The sequence below is a fragment of the Arachis ipaensis genome, chromosome B07 (assembly GCF_000816755.2).
Source record: "Arachis ipaensis cultivar K30076 chromosome B07, Araip1.1, whole genome shotgun sequence".
Classification (NCBI taxonomy): Eukaryota; Viridiplantae; Streptophyta; class Magnoliopsida; order Fabales; family Fabaceae; genus Arachis; species Arachis ipaensis.
In genome coordinates this window covers 41489731-41507692 of record NC_029791.2, presented here as the reverse complement: position 1 = coordinate 41507692, position 17962 = coordinate 41489731, and the positions used below count along the sequence as shown (strand labels likewise).

The window sequence follows — 17962 nt, the reverse complement described above, 5'->3', positions numbered from 1 at the left end:
CAAACTAGCGGTTTATTGTTTTAATTTTTTAATTTGTGGAGTCTACATGTAAATCCATATAAATTGCAGTATAATGTCATTTATTCTTTATTTGACAAGTTTATGATAAAAAAAATCTTAAGAATAAAAAAAATCTTTTTATATTATTTTTAAATAAGGTCAATACATTTTTATTGGATAGGACTTTTTTTTATTTTTGAAGAAGAAGATTCGGTTAGATTTAAATAATAAAGGGATAGAAGTAGATAACTCTAATTATAGAAAAATAAAAGCAACATATTTTTATTTTTTTTAATTGAATAATTATCTCATCTAATTAGATGTTAAAAATATATTAATGTTTGATGCGAGAAAAGATTTTCCGTAAATAGATTATTTATTTTTGTTATGAGCCTTAATTATTAGCTAATTTTTATTACGGAGTGACGATCATAGAAAAAAAAAGTATATTAATAAAGATTTTTTTCCAAAATCAAAAGAGCAACTAGGCTAATAAAATAAAAGATTTTTAACTAATTTGTTATCCTAAAACAATTTGGTGGAAAAAACAAGTGAAGAGAATATGAAGAGTATAATAATGCTATGAATAATTCAATATCAAATACTGGTAATAATATCAACAAAAGAACGTTTTTCATTGCTTCTAAACATGTTGAGTGTTATATATTATTGTATAGTCAAAGGGGCATTATTGCACCGTAAATAGGAATTTACTGAAAATCATCTTTATTAGATCGTTAATATTATACTAAGGTGTCTTTCGAGTATACTAAATTAGTATAATTATTCTTCTTCAGACACAACAATAAAATTAAAACATTCGTACCAAGATCAAGTATTAAATTCTTTTTAACTTGCTTGTTTGTTGTATTAATATAATGTACTCGATACATAACTCCGCCGAATTTAAGAGTCTAATAAATACTTATAGGATAAAAAAAAAGTTCTCCACATATTATTAATAGAAAATCAATTAAATTGTGACTCCTGTTTTTAATAATTTATGACATAAATTCTCCTATTTTATTTTTCCAATTCAATTAAATGCCAAACTAATTATCATCGTAAGGATTCAGGAGCATTAGTTTCATACTTTCATTTCATGTGTCCAGCCGTCCAGTTGTTCTCTTTTTTAATAAAAAATACTTTTATATAATTAATTAATTATAGAAGTATTTGAATATAATTTGTAAAACAAGTATTTTATTAAAAGTAATTATTCATATCAACATAATTAATGTGATACTGAGAAAATCTTCCTTTTAAACAAATTATCATTTTTTAATGATCGATAATTCGATATAGCTAAAACAATAAAAAAGCTAAGGTAGAAACACAACTCAAAAACGGACTAATTGAATAGAGTTCAGAATTAAAATCATAGAAAATCACAGAAAATCAAAAACATAAAAGAAATCATCATCCAAAAAGTAGTGCTCTTCCCATTGGATTGGAACAAGAAGGCAGAAGTTTACTATGTTGACATCATAATCTATACATAAGATAGATTAGAGATTTTAAGAAAACTGGCTAGCATAGTTGTCCTTGACATGAATCTATACAATATTCCAAACTAACAATCAAATCACCAGGAAGAACCTTCCTCTATTCATGAATTGAAACAAGAATGGCATGCATTGACAAACTTACTCACATCAATATGGGAATATTATACTAAGGTGTCTTTCGAATATATTAAATTAGTATAATTATTCTTCTTCAGACACAACAATAAAATTAAAACATTCGTACCAAGATCAAGTATTAAATTCTTTTTAACTTGCTTGTTTGTTGTATTAATATAATGTACTCGGTACATAATTCTGCCGAATATAAGAGTCTAATAAATCCTTATAGGATAAAAAAAAAAGTTCTCCACATATTATTAATAGAAAATCAATTAAATTGTGACTCCTGTTTTTAATAATTTATGACATAAATTCTCCTATTTTATTTTTCCAATTCAATTAAATGCCAAACCAATTGCCATCGTAAGGATTCAGGAGCATTAGTTTCATACTTTCATTTCATGTGTCCAGCTGTCCAGTTGTTCTTTTGATAAACCTTTTTTTTATTTTAATAAAAAATACTTTTATATAATTAATTAATTATAGAAGTATTTGAATATAATTTGTAAAACAAGTATTTTATTAAAAAGTAATTATTCATATCAACATAATTAATGTGATACTGAGAAAATCTTCCTTTTAAACAAATTATCATTTTTTAATGATCGATAATTCGATATAGCTAAAACAATAAAAAAGCTAAGGTAGAAACACAACTCAAAAACGGACTAATTGAATAGAGTTCAGAATTAAAATCATAGAAAATCACAGAAAATCAAAAACATAAAAGAAATCATCATCCAAAAAGTAGTGCTCTTCCCATTGGATTGGAACAAGAAGGCAGAAGTTTACTATGTTGACATCATAATCTATACATAAGATAGATTAGAGATTTTAAGAAAACTAGCATAGTTGTCCTTGATATGAATCTATACAATATTCCAAACTAACAATCAAATCACCAGGAAGAACCTTCCTCTATTCATGAATTGAAACAAGAATGGCATGCATTGACAAACTTACTCACATCAATATGGGACAACAACAAATAACAAAGCTACTTTACTTTAAGGTACATAAGACAATGATGACAAAAAGCAGAGAGGCAAGCATTACCTTTGAAGAAAGCAAGCATGTTTGGAACTCAAATTTGGTTGCATTTTCTTTTTCCTCCCCTTCGGACCTCGTATGTAATGGCTTTGTTGCAGGGGATGCCAGGGAAAAGAGAGACACTAAACCAATCATCGAAGCCACGATTTATGCTGTACATGTTCATGCTAAGGACCTTCCAATCTAAGAAATCACACTCCATTGGGGACCTCACAGATCTATGCGGGATCCGGGAGGGATGGGATACAACCTTCTTCACAATGACTTGAAGAACCAACACGCACAGGACTGGGTCCTGTCTTCGTTCCTTTGCAAAGCCAGGTAACATAACGAGAAACGTGCCTTTGCCATCAAGATCAACAAGCACAGACCTTTCCTCATGATTGAAGGATGGCATTCTATCTAAGCAGCCTTCAAGCCTTCGGAAGATAACAGACACCCAATTCATCCACCTGGAAAGCACACATCAAGTATTTTTCTCCAATGCATTTGCATGAAAGTGCCAGGTATTTGCCAGGATAAAACAAGTCTGTAACAATAGCAATACCAATACGAATAACAATACTCAGGAGTAAACAACATGAAGATGTAGGAAATTACCTGATACCTGGAGTATACACACTTAGAAGAAAGGACCGACGCTGGCCACACACTTGGACACAAAAAAGAATGCGTAAAACTATTGCCACCCTCACTGGTCCAATGTGAGTTATGGGTGTCATAAGAGTAGACGAAAACTCTTCCATCTTCAAAACAGATTTGGAGGTATAGCTTACCATAGAAATACATGTGATCAAGTAAGGAATGTGAGTGTTGGTCAGGATGATCAAGGGCCCAAACCTTGGTCGCAGCGTGTAGAACCCAAAAATTCAGAGGACCAGCCTCATGTATGAGATGGTCGAGACCACACATCCTTATAAAATAACAAACACTTCAGATTTTGTGAAGAGAATAGAACCCGGTATCAATAACTTTGGAAAATCATCTATTGGATTCGACTCCTCCACCTCCTTGTCAAGGTCTAGTTCGTAGACCTTTTTTGGAAGGATAGCAAGGACCATCACAATAATAATCAAGTACGGACAAATATTTGAAACCTCCAACGAGATGAATCTTGGAATCCAACTCTAAAGCGTGCATGCGACCCAGTGGAAGATCCACGTTGAAATTAAAGGAAACGAAGGCAGATTTTCCCAAACCACAGCCTCCTCCTCCACCTTCTTAGGTTGATGCCACAGATCCTTGTATGCATTAGCACCATAAGGCATCGTTGATTCTTTCCCGCTGCCATACCTTCCTTCTCAATCAACGCAATTAAATACCTCAAAAAAGGGAATAAATGAACAAAACCTAGCTGACACTCAATTAACAAGGCACTACAATGAAAATTAAAATTGAGAATTCATAAGCATGTGCAATAGTAACGTCGTTTTGTAGGACGGAGACGACATGATAGACGGAGAGAATGGGGCACCCAATGAAGCGGTTATGCTCGGGTGGCGACGATAGCGACGGAACGGGGAAGGAGATACAGAAAATTAGGGTTCATTTTCTGGGAGCATGATTTGGGGAAGAAACAAAAATTGGGTTTTTAATAGTTTAGTAAATTATACAATTACCCACTTTGGGCTATAATTTAATTACCAATAGTTTAACCATAGTTAACATAACCACCAATTAGAGAGTGACATGTCACAGAGGGTAATGTACATGTTATTATAGGAAGGGTAGAGTAGAATTTACCTAATATAATACATTCCTAAAGTATAAACATAAACACAATTTCTGTTTCTCTAGAATCAACCTCTAAAAGAGATATACAAGTCATAATATATAAAATCTAAGTACAAAATATAAATCCCAAAAGAAATCTTTTCTTCGTAGAGAGAAATCGGCACGCTCAGCGAGATGCATCACGTCCAGTACCTGTAAAGTGGAAATTCCCGAAACGGGTGAGAACACAATCCTTTTCAGGGTTCTTAGTAGGGGTAACAGTTCCAAAACAGAGACGATGTAAAGACTACACGAATCCTCTAGGCAATCGTAAAACTTCAACAGACAGAAATCCAAGCCTAGAAATATATTAAATCAGAAAACAGTAAGGTATGCTAGGTGTAATTATACCCATACATCTCAGGTTTTCACTCGCCCTTTCTCTTTTCATCAAATCTCAAGTCCCTCTCAGCCTATCCCCTATCATTCCTCTCACCTTTCACTCATCCTGTTTTCTTTTAGTCTCAAGTTCTTCCCATTTCATCTTAACATCCATATACATGGCCTCACAGTTAATCAGTAACAGCAAATACAAGTAATGATATTCAAACGCAACCAAATTCAATTACAACTATTATGACAGATAGCAGTTAAACAATAATAATCATATAGGCAAACCACATATACAATAAACACACTCAAACAATGTCATATAGATGCAAATGATGCATGCCTATCCTACTGGCCATGAGCTCACGTGTCAGTTATATTGTCAAAACATCCGGTAGCTAACCCGGATATCGTCTCTCTGTTTCACTTCCACACTCTTGAGATATAGTATCCGCCACACTCTTGGAATATAGCGTTTGACACACTTTCCGGTGTATATAGTGCTTCCATACTCTTGGGATATAGTGACAACCACACTCTTGGAATATAGTGCTCGACACACTCATGAGATATAATGCCCGACACACTACATCAATAGAGAGAGAACCACGAACAAGCAGAATTTCACTACCATCCTTGCTCGGGTTTTCATCACAAGTTAAACTGCAAGTGGGATAACACCACCATCCTTGCCAAACACAGGACAATATGAAAGCGGGATCGCACCTCTGTCTTTGCTTCACAAAAAATATGCAGGCGGGATCACACCTCCTTCCTTGCCAAACACAATTTTCTTAGTCTGTGAACGGGATAAAACCTTCGTCCTCACTGCAGGCGGGATAAAACCACCATCCCTGCACAATGGTTTACGTACTGAGCAAGCGAGATTATACCTCCATCCTTGTCAGGCTAGGAACCCTCATCATATTCTTAGTCACCACTGTACACATTTTATTCATTCTCAGGATATCATACTCATCCTATCAATACCTTACTCATAGTTAATCACCAATCCTTAATATCACATCTCTCATCAATATGTGAGCAGGATACGACCACCAACCTCACAAACATTCTCAATTCCATCTCATTCTCTTCATTCTGCCATGCCATATCAATCCATAATTCAAAATCCAATAATATCAATCCACAATTCAGAACCCAATACTTTTCTTATTAAGTGCAAAACTCACATAATCATCAATTATCATCAAAATCATATTCTACTTCATTCGTAGTCATAATTATAGTTGTTCACCATCATTTTGCAATATCAACTCACTAGGCTTCTTTCCTAACTCCTCTATCCTCTATTATACTGGCTCTAGACTCACAACAGAGCTTACAAGGATTTGGAAGGCTCGAAAAATAGTTAAAAACTTAAAATATATTTGAGAAGGCATGACCTTAAGCCTGTGGCTAAAGGATGGTTGGAGTTCATCCAACGCTCTATCATTCCTACTAGCAACCGATCCGAAGTAATTGTGGATCGGGCCATCATGATCCATAGTATCATGATTGGGGAGGAAGTGGAAGTTCATGAGATTATACCTCAAGAACTCCACAAGGTGGCTGACAAGTCCTCCACTTTGGCAAGGTTAGCCTTTCCTCACCTCATTTGTTACCTCTGCAATTTGGCTGGGATTGTCATAGAGGGAGACATCCTCATTGAAGAGGACAAGCCCATCACTAAAAAGAGGATGGAGCAAACTAGAGAGCCCACTCATGGACCTCAACAAGAGCATGAGGAAATTTCTTATCATGAAATCCCTGAGATTCCTCAAGGGATGCACTTTCCTCCATAAAACTATTGGGAGCAAATTAACACCTCCCTAGGAAAATTAAGTTCCAATATGGGACAACTAAGGGTGGAGCACCAAGAGCATTCTATCCTCCTCCATGAAATTAGAGAAGATCAAAGAGATATGAGGGAGGAGCAACAAACACAAGGAAGAGACATTGAGGAGCTAAAGCACTCCATAAGATCTTCAAGAGGAAGAACTAGCCGCCATCACTAAGGTGGACCCGTTCTTTAATTTCCTTGTTCTTTATTTTTCTATTTTTCGTTTACTATGATTTATGTTTATTTATGTTTGTGTCTTTATTACATGATCACTAGTGTCTAAGTGTCTGTGTCTTAAAGCTATGAATGTCCTATGAATCCATCACCTTTCTTAAATGAAAAATGTTTTTAATCACAAAAGAACAAGAAGTACATGATTTCGAATTCATCCTTGAAATTAGTTTAATTATTTTGATGTGGTGACAATACTTTTTGTTTTCTGAATGAATGCTTGAACAGTGCATATTTTTGAATTTGTTGTTTATGAATGTTAAAATTGTTGGCTCTTGAAAGAATGATGAAAAAGGAGAAATGTTATTTGATAATATGAAAAATCATAAAATTGATTCTTGAAGCAAGAAAAAGTAGTGAAAAACAAGGCTTGCGAAAAAAAATGGCAAAAATAAAAGAAAAAAGAAAGAAAAAGAAAAAGCAAGCAGAAAAAGCCAAGAGCTCTTTAAACCAAAAGGCAAGAGCAAAAAGCCAGTAACCCTTTAAACTAAAAGGCAAGGGTAAAAAGGATCCAAGGCTTTGAGCATTAATGGATAGGAGGGCGCAAAGGAATAAAATCCTGGCCTAAGCGGCTAAACTAAGCTGTCCCTAACCATGTGCTTGTGGCGTGAAGGTGTCAAGTGAAAAAGCTTGAGACTGAGCGGTTAAAGTCGTGATCCAAAGCAAAAAGAGTGTTCTTAAGAACCCTGGACACCTCTAATTGGGGACTCTAGCAAAGCTGAGTCACAATCTAAAAAGGTTCACCCAGTTATGTGTCTGTGGCATTTATGTATCCGGTGGTAATACTGGAAAACAAAGTGCTTAGGGCCACGGCCAAGACTCATAAAGTAGCTGTGTTCAAGAATCAACATACTGACCTAGGAGAATCAATAACACTATCTAAATTCTGAGTTCCTATAGATGCTAATCATTCTGAACTTCAAAGGATAAAGTGAGATGCCAAAACTATTCAGAGGCAAAAAGCTACTAGTCCCGCTCATTTAATTGGAGCTAAGTTTCATTGATATTTTGGAATTTATAGTATATTCTCTTCTTTTTATCCTATTTGATTTTCAGTTGCTTGGGGACAAGCAACAATTTAAGTTTGGTGTTGTGATGAGCGGATAATTTATACGCTTTTTGGCATTGTTTTTACATAGTTTTTAGTATGATTTAGTTAGTTTTTATTATATTTTTATTAGTTTTTATGCAAAATTCACATTTTTGGACTTTACTATGAGTTTGTGTGTTTTTCTATGATTTTAGGTATTTTCTGGCTGAAATTGAGGGACCTGAGCAAAAATCTGATTCAGAGGCTGAAGAAGGACTGCAGATGTTGTTGGATTCTGACCTCCCTGCACTCGAAATGGATTTTCTAGAGCTACAGAAACCCAATTGGCGCACTCTTAATTGCGTTGGAAAGTAGACATCCAGGGCTTTCCAAAAATATATAATAGTCCATACTTTTCCCGAGTTTTGATGACGCAAACTGGCGTTCAAATGCCAACTTCCTGCTCTATTCTGAAGTTAAACGCCAGAAACAGGTTACAAACCAGTGTTAAACGCCACAAACAGGCTGCAACCTGGCGTTTAACTCCAAGAGAAGTCTCTACACGTGTAAATCTCAATGCTCAGTCCAAGCACACACCAAGTGGGCCCGGGAGTGGATTTCTGCATCATTTACCTATTTTCTGTAACCCTAGTTACTAGTTTAGTATAAAAACTACTTTTAGTGATTTATTTTACATCTTTTGATCATTTTTGAGACTATCTTTGTATCACTTTTGATCATTGATCACGTTTAGGGGGGCTGGCCATTTGGCCATGCCTGGACCATTATCACTTATGTATTTTCAACGGTGGAGTTTCTACACCCCATAGATTAAGGTGTGGAGCTCTGCTGTTCCTCATGAATTAATGCGAAGTACTATTGTTTTTCTATTCAATTCAAGCTTATTCTTATTCCAAGATATTCACTCGCACTTCAACCTGATGAATGTGATGATCCGTGACACTCATCATCATTATCACCTATGAACGCGTGCCTGACAACCACTTCCGTTCTATCTGCAATAGCTTGAGCGTGTATCTCTTAGCCTCCATTCCGAAAGATCGGAGTCTTCGTGGTATAAGCTAGAATCAATTGGCAGCATCCTTGAGATCCGGAAAGTCTAAACCTTGTCTGTGGTATTTCGAGTAGGATCTAGGATGGGATGACTGTGACGAGCTTCAAACTCGCGAGTGTTGGGCGCAGTGATAGACGCAAAAGGATCAATGGATCCTATTCCAACATGATCGAGAACCGACAGATGATTAGCCGTGCGGTGACAGTGCACTTGGACCATTTTCACTGAGAGGACGGATGGTAGCCATTGACAACGGTGATCCCCCAATATACAGCTTGCCATGGAAAGGAGTATGAATGATTGAATGAAGGCAGTAGGAAAGCAGAGATTCAGAAGGAGCAAAGCATCTCCATACGCTTATCTGAAATTCTCACCAATGAATTACATAAGTATTTCTATCTTATTTTATTTATATTTTAAATTATCAAAACCTCATAACCATTTGAAATCTGCCTAACTGAGATTTACAAGATGACCATAGCTTGCTTCAAGCCGACAATCTCCGTGGGATCGACCCTTACTCACGTAAGGTTTATTACTTGGACGACTCAGTGCACTTGCTGGTTAGTTGTGCGGAGTTGTGAAGAAGAATTGAGATTATGAACGTGCGTACCAAGTTTTTGGCGCCGTTGCCAGGGAATGAACAATCATGATTTCGTGCACCACTTACCTTAACCCACATAAAATTTGGATGGAACTCACCAATAACTCATACTAGAATACCCATAAACAATCAAAATCACAAGATTTTCTTAAAACCCAAACCAAACACACGAATTGAAAGGGAAAAACAAAATTGAACAGAAGACTTCGAGGTACTCACCACAATACCTAGATAGAATCGAAGAGGATGGGGAGAGCGATGCATGGTCGCAAACAGCTCGTCAAAAGTTATGGACAATCATAAGTGAGGGTGAATAGTGAAACCCTTCTCTTCTCTCTTCTTTTAATCTCAGCGCCTCTCTCTCTTTCTCTTTGATTAATGAGCTGAAATGCTCATAACTAGGGCTTATATATGTTGGGCCTTGGGCCTAACTTGGGTTCGATTCGCATTTTGGTTCGTTTGGCTCAATTTTGGGACAAAACCTTTATAATAAGTGCCCGATTTTCTATTCCAATTACTTTCATCTTCTCTAACTTATAAAATTTAATTTCTTAATTTATTCACTCATAATTACTTTTTTCTCACTTACAGTACCAGACAAATTTAAGTTGATACAGCATAGTTATTGATAGTACACGCTTTTTTGCAATTAGCTATTTTTTTGCGCTCAATTTTATTTTCTAACTTAATTTTCTACCGAAAAAATTTCAATTTATAATTTATTAATTTCTTATCCTATATACTCACATTTAATTTAATAATTAATTATTTATCACTTTTCTTGGATTTTACAATGGCCCTATATCCAGTATCCGAAAACTGGAAATATTTCGTCTAGAATTGATAATTTGAAAAAATTTAGATGACAAGCTTCCTTCTTTACATTATTAAATGAGAACCTATATAGACGAGGTTATACTCGTTCACTATTGAAATGTTTAAATAGATTGGAAGCAGATCTCGCCTTAGTCGAGGCGCACGAAGGTATCTGCGGTACGCATGCAAGAGCTCGCAGTCTATCTTCAAAAATTCTCTGTGCTAGCTTCTTTTGACCTAGTACTAAGGAAAACTGAACAAGCCAGACGACCTCTATCTCATGGTAAGCTTGTAGCCAAATACGAGGGCCCATTTTGAGTTGTTGAAGTCTTAGGAAATGGAGCATATAAATTCAATCTTTAAGTAGTATCATTTTATCTAATACTTGGAATATCTCCTCTTTAAAATAATATTATAGTTAAAAGATAGGGATAGACTTGTACTCTTTTTTCTACTCAAAATTTTATTCAAAGAGAGTTTTGCTTGGAGAGATTTTAACATGGCATGCGTACCTACACCTTTGTAAACAAGGGTCAAATAACAATCTATTGTGGCTTAGGACAAGCCAATTTATATATCAATTATCTCCTTATCCGATCTCTATCAAATTCAACCTGTGACTATCAAATACAAATTATGACTAATATGTCATCTGAGTCCACTATTCCTTTAATCACATGGTCAATAAACATCTCAACTTTATCCAGTAGTAATAACATTTTTTGGAATACATCCAAATCAATATTTTACTAAATCAAATTACCAAATTGCTACCTATCAATTATAACACGCTCACAAAAATTGAAGTGACTATTTATAAAGATTACCCAAAATTCATCGAAGAAACTATTTCGACATATTTCATAAAACTCAGAAAACAAATTCATTGATCATTGAAAATGACAATGAAACCACCAACCTATCTATCATCAAATATTATCTATCAGCAGAACCAAAATCATCATAAGATCGATGATCGACAATTTCTTTTTACAACTCAATCATTGTCTTCAAAATAACAAAAGAATAAAAACAAAATGCTAACAACAAACCATACATCAATCTGCCAGGTTTTCATCTTCTTCCTCGGCAGTTTATTATCATCAACTAGCAATCTTTCATGGACTACTTTATCCAGATCCATTTGGGACAAATCTTGGATAGAGACAAGAAACTTGGCCTGCATCACTGCCCGCTCAAATCCTTCAGTAAAGACATCTAATATTTCACTTTGCCTATTATTCTCCAAATTTTTAAGTTTCACAGTAACAACAATCATTTGATTTTTCATATTAAAGAGGTCACTCTCATTTTTCTTCAGCAACTTTGACTTTTTCTCATAATTGTCTTTAACTGACTTCAGCTCCTCTTCCTTTTACGAGAACTTCTTTTTCATCCCAGCTATCAAATCATTCTTCAAATTCAAATCTTCTCTCAAACAAGCCAGCTTATCAGTCTTTTCTAATAATTTTTTATGCTTTACCTCCCGACTTCGACCAATGCTCGCCAATCGGAATTCGACCACCTACAAAAGAGCACCTATATCAGATAACTAAAAATTGTAATCTACCTTATACATGTACTAAAGTCGCACATGGAAATATTGATCAATAGCAACATCTCCAACCTCATTAACTAAGGTTACGTTGGATGACGACTGAAACGTCTCATCGGCAACAACCATGAAAGAAAAATTCTTATCCCAAACTGAGGATCCATCACCTCCATCGGCAAAACCATGCAACGTTTCTTGATTACTCACGAAAGTAGTCAGCTCCTCCAGCAGAATTTCTTTTCCATTTTCCAATAAGTAATTAGAAACATCCACATCAATAAGATCGGTCTTCTTCTTTTTAAAGACGATCTTCCTTCTTTTTGGGATAGGTTGATTAACCTCCACTCCTCCATCTCCTTTGACAGGGTTCGATGACGAGCCCTCCTTTTTGACATTCTTTATCTTGTAACGAACTCTTAAGCTCGCAGTTGAAACTCCAGATATTTTCTACCTGAGTAAAAACAAAGAAAAACATTCAAATACAAATCAGTTATGCTTCCAAACATATGGAGATCTTCTATCAAACCTTACCGACGTAGTTCACCACGAACATTTTGTCCTCTTCCCATGAGAGCAAATCAAAAACAGAAATTAAACTTTCTCTATCAATAACCTCCATAAGATAGTCTATTATACACTCATTCCTCAAATTTATCTCTTCAGAACCCAAAATATGTTGTAGTTGTAAACACCATCAGAGAGAAAACTTCTAACCAAGGTGTTCATCCAGGCAAAAAAGAAAATTTTCTTCCGCCAATCTCACTTTTAAAATATTTCTTTAAAATCTTTGAACGGCAACTTGTAAAGTTTGAAAATTGAAAAACCAGGGATACTATTCAAATTTACCCAAACCCCCTTCCAAACTCTAAAGAAGGTTTCACCTCCAGAAATTCCATTAATATTTCAAAACACCTCAAAAAAGCCCAACCATTTTGGTGCAATTAAAAAGAAGCACAGTTCAACTGCTTCAACACACTACATTGAAAATTCATAAAAGGCAACTTCACCCAAAGCTCTTCCAACACACAACTATATATGTAGAAATACTCAAAATATTTTTTCCTATGAAACACACACTCAACCCTTGTACATGGTAACAGTTCCACCCGAAACTCAGACCTCGCTATTTTTGTAGAATCTATTTCATTAATACTATCTTTATCTAAAAAAAGAGACCCACGAATTTTTATATCCTCATCAACCCACTTATAGAAACCACCATTATCTTCCTTTTGTACTTTTTTACCCTTTTTCTCTCCCATTATTTTCCATGAAACAAAAAGAAAAAGACGAAAGGATGAAAAATCAAATTGAAAGAAAAAGAAACTGACCTCTTTTACTCATATTTCACTCTCTTCCCAAAACGTTTTGACTAAACTAAACTTCCATTTATGAAACCCTTCAGGATTCCAAATAAATATGTCAAAATTTAATGAAACTGATTCAGTTTCATATAATCAATCACAACTGTTATTTCTCTCAAAACCAATGGCACTAAATGGCATTGGAAACTGGAACGATAGTTTCCTTATCATTTAATGACAAGACTTTTTCTTTTTCCTTTTTCGAAAACAAAAACTTCTCTATTTAATTATTTCATCTTTTATATTTATTTTGATAAAAATATGTTGAATTGGGAGTTCCATACTTATAGATCAAAACGCCAAATTATAACTCATCAATAAAAGCTTAACTTGTTTTATCAAAATATCACCAGGCCAAGCTCAGGGACTATGATATGACGGTTATAAATCGGTTATATATTATAACTCCGCTATGAATGTTATAGATCTGTTATCAATAACAAACATCAAAGCAAATATCAAAACGGTCGAATATGTCATTACTTTCCGTTTAAAGTAAAATTACTTGGAGACATAGCCGTTATCTTCTAATCTCGAATACAAAAAGGAGGTAAGACGTTAATTTCAGATACAGCAATACAAATCATATTATTCACTCACTAACTTGAGCGTCAGAGTGCCTTTTGCATGTACCCACCCCCTTGTTCTCCTGTTGCCGAAGTATAATTCATCTCGATGGAAAGCTCCAAGTTATTCACCGGCAGACGAGCTATATGGCGACCAACCTTCACAAGAACAAATTCATACCATCAGCATCTCATATTCTCTTTTTTCTCAAGCTTACATTCCAAGTTTGATTTTGTAAACTCGGATTTAAAATCTTTTGGTTTTGCTGTTCTAGAGAGCTGTGTTTGAAGCTCTATTATAAGATTTAGGGTAGGAGTTTGGTTTGAGTTTCATTTCGTTTGGCGTTTAAATTGGTTATAATCAAAATTTGATTAGAGCAAAATTCTACTATTATTTTGGTAGAAACTGATTCTAAATGTCATTGCACTTAAAGATTGAACTAGGATGTATAATTGTCATCTCCAAAAAAACTCTATCCCATTGAGTTCAAGCCTAAAAAGCTCATATTTGATATTGAGTTTAGGAAAAAGTAGTGACCTAGTCATTATAACTCATCAACTACAAGCTATAATGTAGAGATTAGGTCAAAAGAACGTTAGAGTTTTCATAACTCATAAATTACCAACACATAACTCGGTCGTTACATCTATAACTTGGCCATTACAATTTGGTCCATTCCGTATTACTCGGTATTGCCACCTATTACTCGGAGAACAAGTCTTGATCCATTACCTATAACCCGGCCAATGAAACCTATACCTCGACCCAAATTTACCTATTGATCCGTTAGCAATATCTCGGCCTAGAATTTACCTATAAAACGGAATTTGAATAAAATAAATAAAACGTGCCTATTTCAGTTAAAGAAAACCTCGGCTATAACAGAACCATCTGAACACATGCAGAAGCGGTTACAAAAATACTAGGACCACGAGATAACCACCTATAGCATAACAACTTTATAAATACAAAACTCTAAGCACGTAAAATGTACACTATTCACTCTGAATAACATATACTTCATCTTATATTTTTTTTTTACTTGAACATTGGAGTCTCTTTGCAAGTCTCAATCCTCAGTATAGCTCGACATCTGCGTTTTTAGAACAAAAATTTCCATATAAACAGAAGGAGTTATACCTCAACACTAGGAGTTATAGCTCGACTCATACCTCGGCTCAGATTACTGTGCAAGAACAAGTAGCATATTGATTCAAACCCCTTTCTTAATGTTTGCTAAACCATAAGTACAAAGATGATGTTTGACTTATAAATTAAATCGAAATAATTCATATGAAACGATGTCAATATATTTTACACTCCAAAATGGCCTATAGGCTTTAAAGCTAAACTGTTTAATATATACTCCAAAACTAATAGGCAAGCAAATTAACAAGCTTTTTAGAATCACTCCTTAACTATGCAAGAAACATAATCTCAAAATTTAGATTTTAGTATAAACTACAAAGAATCGTGGAGCATTTTCACATCAGTGGTGGAATACAAATAAAGCTATTGGGAAGTAGAGAAGGAGGAAGTTGGGCAGCAAGCTCTCGAGTCCTCATTTTCTGGAAATCTTGGACCAAAGGTATACTATGAGAAACAAAACTAAACCAAATGTAACGATATGAAGAATGTGATTCGAGCCACTTTTAATGACGGCCTTGTTCAATCTTCTCATATTATTCTTCACCCCTACCTGAGCCTTCATTATTCCCATTTGCTGTATTGAAAGTTTGGAAAAGCAAACTAAAAGGTTAATAAGACGGTTTAACATTTTCCTTCTAGAAAGTAGAAGAACGAGTTAATTACAACTTAGCAACATGAAAAAAATGCCAAGAACCAGCTGAATTCTTTATTTATTTTTCCCCCTCTTCTGAGAAATGATAGAAGCTCCAATTGAAATTGATTGCTTTTTTAAGATTTTAAGACAGTGCAAGTATCTACTTTTTAGTTTTTACTTCATTTAATATTTAGGATAATGATTAAGAGAAATTTTCCGGCACATTTACAATTCACATTTTTCAAAACATAAAATTGAAGATTTCAAGAGAATGAGATATATAGTAGAAAAGTTGAATTCCAACAACACAAAACTAAATATGGGAAAATACATACCACTTGTTCCAAAAAATCCTTTTGATACTTTACTTCTGTGCCTATCTCGTTTGCAACCTGTGGCAGAAATATTTAGATTGTGAGTCCACAACAACTGAGGAAGCATAGATGGAAAAAAAGAAAAAAAAGAAAAAAGAAAAAAGCAGGAAGATAAATTTTTCAAACATGATAAAGTTTAATCAAACCTAATCCATCAAAAAAATTATTTGGAGGCTATAATTCAACAAGTCAGTCAACCGATAATATTCATACATGCATCAATAATCAAAGATTCTATCAAATGATATCATGACAGAACTCAGAAGCAATGTGATCTAGAGCCAGCAAAACTGAATCTGATAAGATAATTCTCCCCTACACCCATGATAAGTCCACTAGTGTTAGGCCTATTCAGGTTAGTTAGAGAGTCAGTTTGAGATTAGCAATATTTATAAGAGCTTAAGCATCTTTGCAAATCATGTATTGTGAATACTCAATTTTGTGAATTCATTTGAATTCACTTGGAGATAAACAACCGACTCGAAGAGGTTGTATCACCAGATTGGTAGAAACTGCATTAGTTAGTTTGTGCAACAGCTTCAATTAGAATCTATTAGATTTAGTTAGTTTGTTATATGGCTCATGCCATGGGGAAGAGTGCTTTTCAATGAAGAGTGAAAGATTGCTGTTTTACAATAGAGAAAAAAATTTTAAAAAAATAGAAAGAAAATAAAGACATCCTATGCAATGCACACTCTCCTGAAAAATTTAATTATAATCTTCATTCTTCACCAACTTTACACTTCATCAAAGAAACTCCCTTGTTATATACCATAGAATCATTCTAGCTAGAGATAGACCTTCAGAATCTACTCCTTGAGACTAGAGCGACTCCACAATTGCAATTGACTACATAAATATTGTTGTTGAAGGATTTCTCATTGTTGAGCAAGCACTTGTATCTCTCATCCCTATCTTCCAGTACATGTATTCTCATTGAATCAGTTTCAAACTCAGCCTCTAGATTAGGTAATATTCTTCATTGAAAATTTAGGGGCATGAACATGTACATATATCATCTCCAATATATTCCCAAGATTACTTACAGATAATAAAATAAAATAAAATCCTCAAATAACTGAATGAGCGTGCCTTCTTTCTAAGCTATAGTTCAAAGTTAGGTCAATTTATCTTGAGAGAAACCTGGTCCTTTTATGAAAAGAACATCTAATTATTTGAACACGAATGATCCAAATACTCTCAACTCTCAAGTGATATCATCGCACACACAAAAACCGAAGATGTAACCAGATCCGTTCTAAATTCAACACATACATATCCCTTTAAAAAAAAGAAAAAAGAAACAGACACATACAAATTGCATGTGAATATTTAGAAACAAAAGAAAAATAATAACATACATGTTTCAACCTTCGAACTTGGGTATGAAGACCGGTGATCTCGTCCTCCAAGTCGAAGGGATCAATTCGCAATTGGATCTCGTCGGTCCCCGATACTGCCCTTGTGCTAAGCCCATCTCTGCAATGATATCAATTGAAATGAGGGATTCAAAATTAAATGAGAGAGAGAGAGAGAGTGAGAGAGAGAGAGAGTTGAGAGCTACCTTGACCGGAAAGGGGCAGCGACGCCGTAGAAAGGAGCCGCCCTGTGTGAATTGGAGGCCATTTATTTGAGAAGGCAGCGGAGAGAAAACGGAACGGAATGGAACCGAAAAGCCAACAAGTTGAAAGTTGGGAATATATTTTGAATTGTCAGCCACTAGGAGGGCTTTTGGGTATTTCAATCAACAGGCGAAGGGGAGTCTTAGTAGACAAGAAAATAGATTGGTAGCTGGAAGCCGGTAGGAAATAAACAAAAGAGAAAGAGGGGAGAACCTAGGGAATAGGGGTGGCAACACTTCCCGAATTCGCGGGTACCCATCTCGTCCCGAATTCGCTCGGGGCGGGTAATTATCCGCCCCCGCACCGGGACGAATTTT

The 17962-nt window shown here is 35.0% G+C and overlaps 2 protein-coding genes across 4 annotated transcripts; both read right to left on the bottom strand.

The window, feature by feature from the left end:
* On the bottom strand, nt 2368–3871 carry LOC110265166. Of its 2 annotated transcripts, XM_021108011.1 has the most exons (4): nt 3519–3871; nt 3279–3424; nt 2951–3130; nt 2368–2798 (listed from the first exon to the last, which is right to left on the bottom strand). In XM_021108011.1, exons 1-4 carry the CDS (start codon nt 3588–3590, stop codon nt 2681–2683), a joined length of 516 nt encoding a protein of 171 aa, XP_020963670.1. In that variant the 5' UTR covers nt 3591–3871; the 3' UTR covers nt 2368–2680. The 2 variants fall into 2 exon arrangements, with proteins under 2 accessions (XP_020963670.1, XP_020963668.1); XM_021108009.1 differs by having other exon boundaries at nt 2368–3130; nt 3519–3864.
* Nucleotides 13896–17871, bottom strand: LOC107609777 (bet1-like protein At4g14600). Of its 2 annotated transcripts, none has more exons than XM_021108008.1 (4): nt 17588–17871; nt 17385–17502; nt 15985–16041; nt 13896–14024 (listed from the first exon to the last, which is right to left on the bottom strand). In XM_021108008.1, the coding sequence occupies exons 1-4, from the start codon at nt 17647–17649 to the stop codon at nt 13911–13913; spliced, it is 351 nt and encodes a 116-aa protein (XP_020963667.1). In that variant the 5' UTR covers nt 17650–17871; the 3' UTR covers nt 13896–13910. The 2 variants fall into 2 exon arrangements, with proteins under 2 accessions (XP_020963667.1, XP_016167289.1); XM_016311803.2 differs by lacking the exon at nt 13896–14024 and adding an exon at nt 15099–15589 and having other exon boundaries at nt 17588–17861.

Excerpts from the sequence above, each read along its gene's own strand:
- LOC110265166 (XM_021108009.1), bottom strand. The coding sequence starts at position 3,590 with ATGTGTGGTCTCGACCATCTCATACATGAGGCTGGTCCTCTGAATTTT. Across the intron at positions 3,425-3,518 it reads TTCTACACGCTGCGACCAAG|ATGGAAGAGTTTTCGTCTAC; the intron begins GTTTGGGCCCTT and ends TCTGTTTTGAAG. Across the intron at positions 3,131-3,278 it reads GTGTATACTCCAGGTATCAG|GTGGATGAATTGGGTGTCTG; the intron begins GTAATTTCCTAC and ends TGTGCTTTCCAG.
- LOC107609777 (XM_016311803.2), bottom strand. The coding sequence starts at position 17,649 with ATGGCCTCCAATTCACACAGGGCGGCTCCTTTCTACGGCGTCGCTGCC. Across the intron at positions 17,503-17,587 it reads GCTGCCCCTTTCCGGTCAAG|AGATGGGCTTAGCACAAGGG; the intron begins GTAGCTCTCAAC and ends ATATCATTGCAG. Across the intron at positions 15,590-15,984 it reads AGGATTTTTTGGAACAAGTG|CAAATGGGAATAATGAAGGC; the intron begins GTATGTATTTTC and ends CTTTCAATACAG.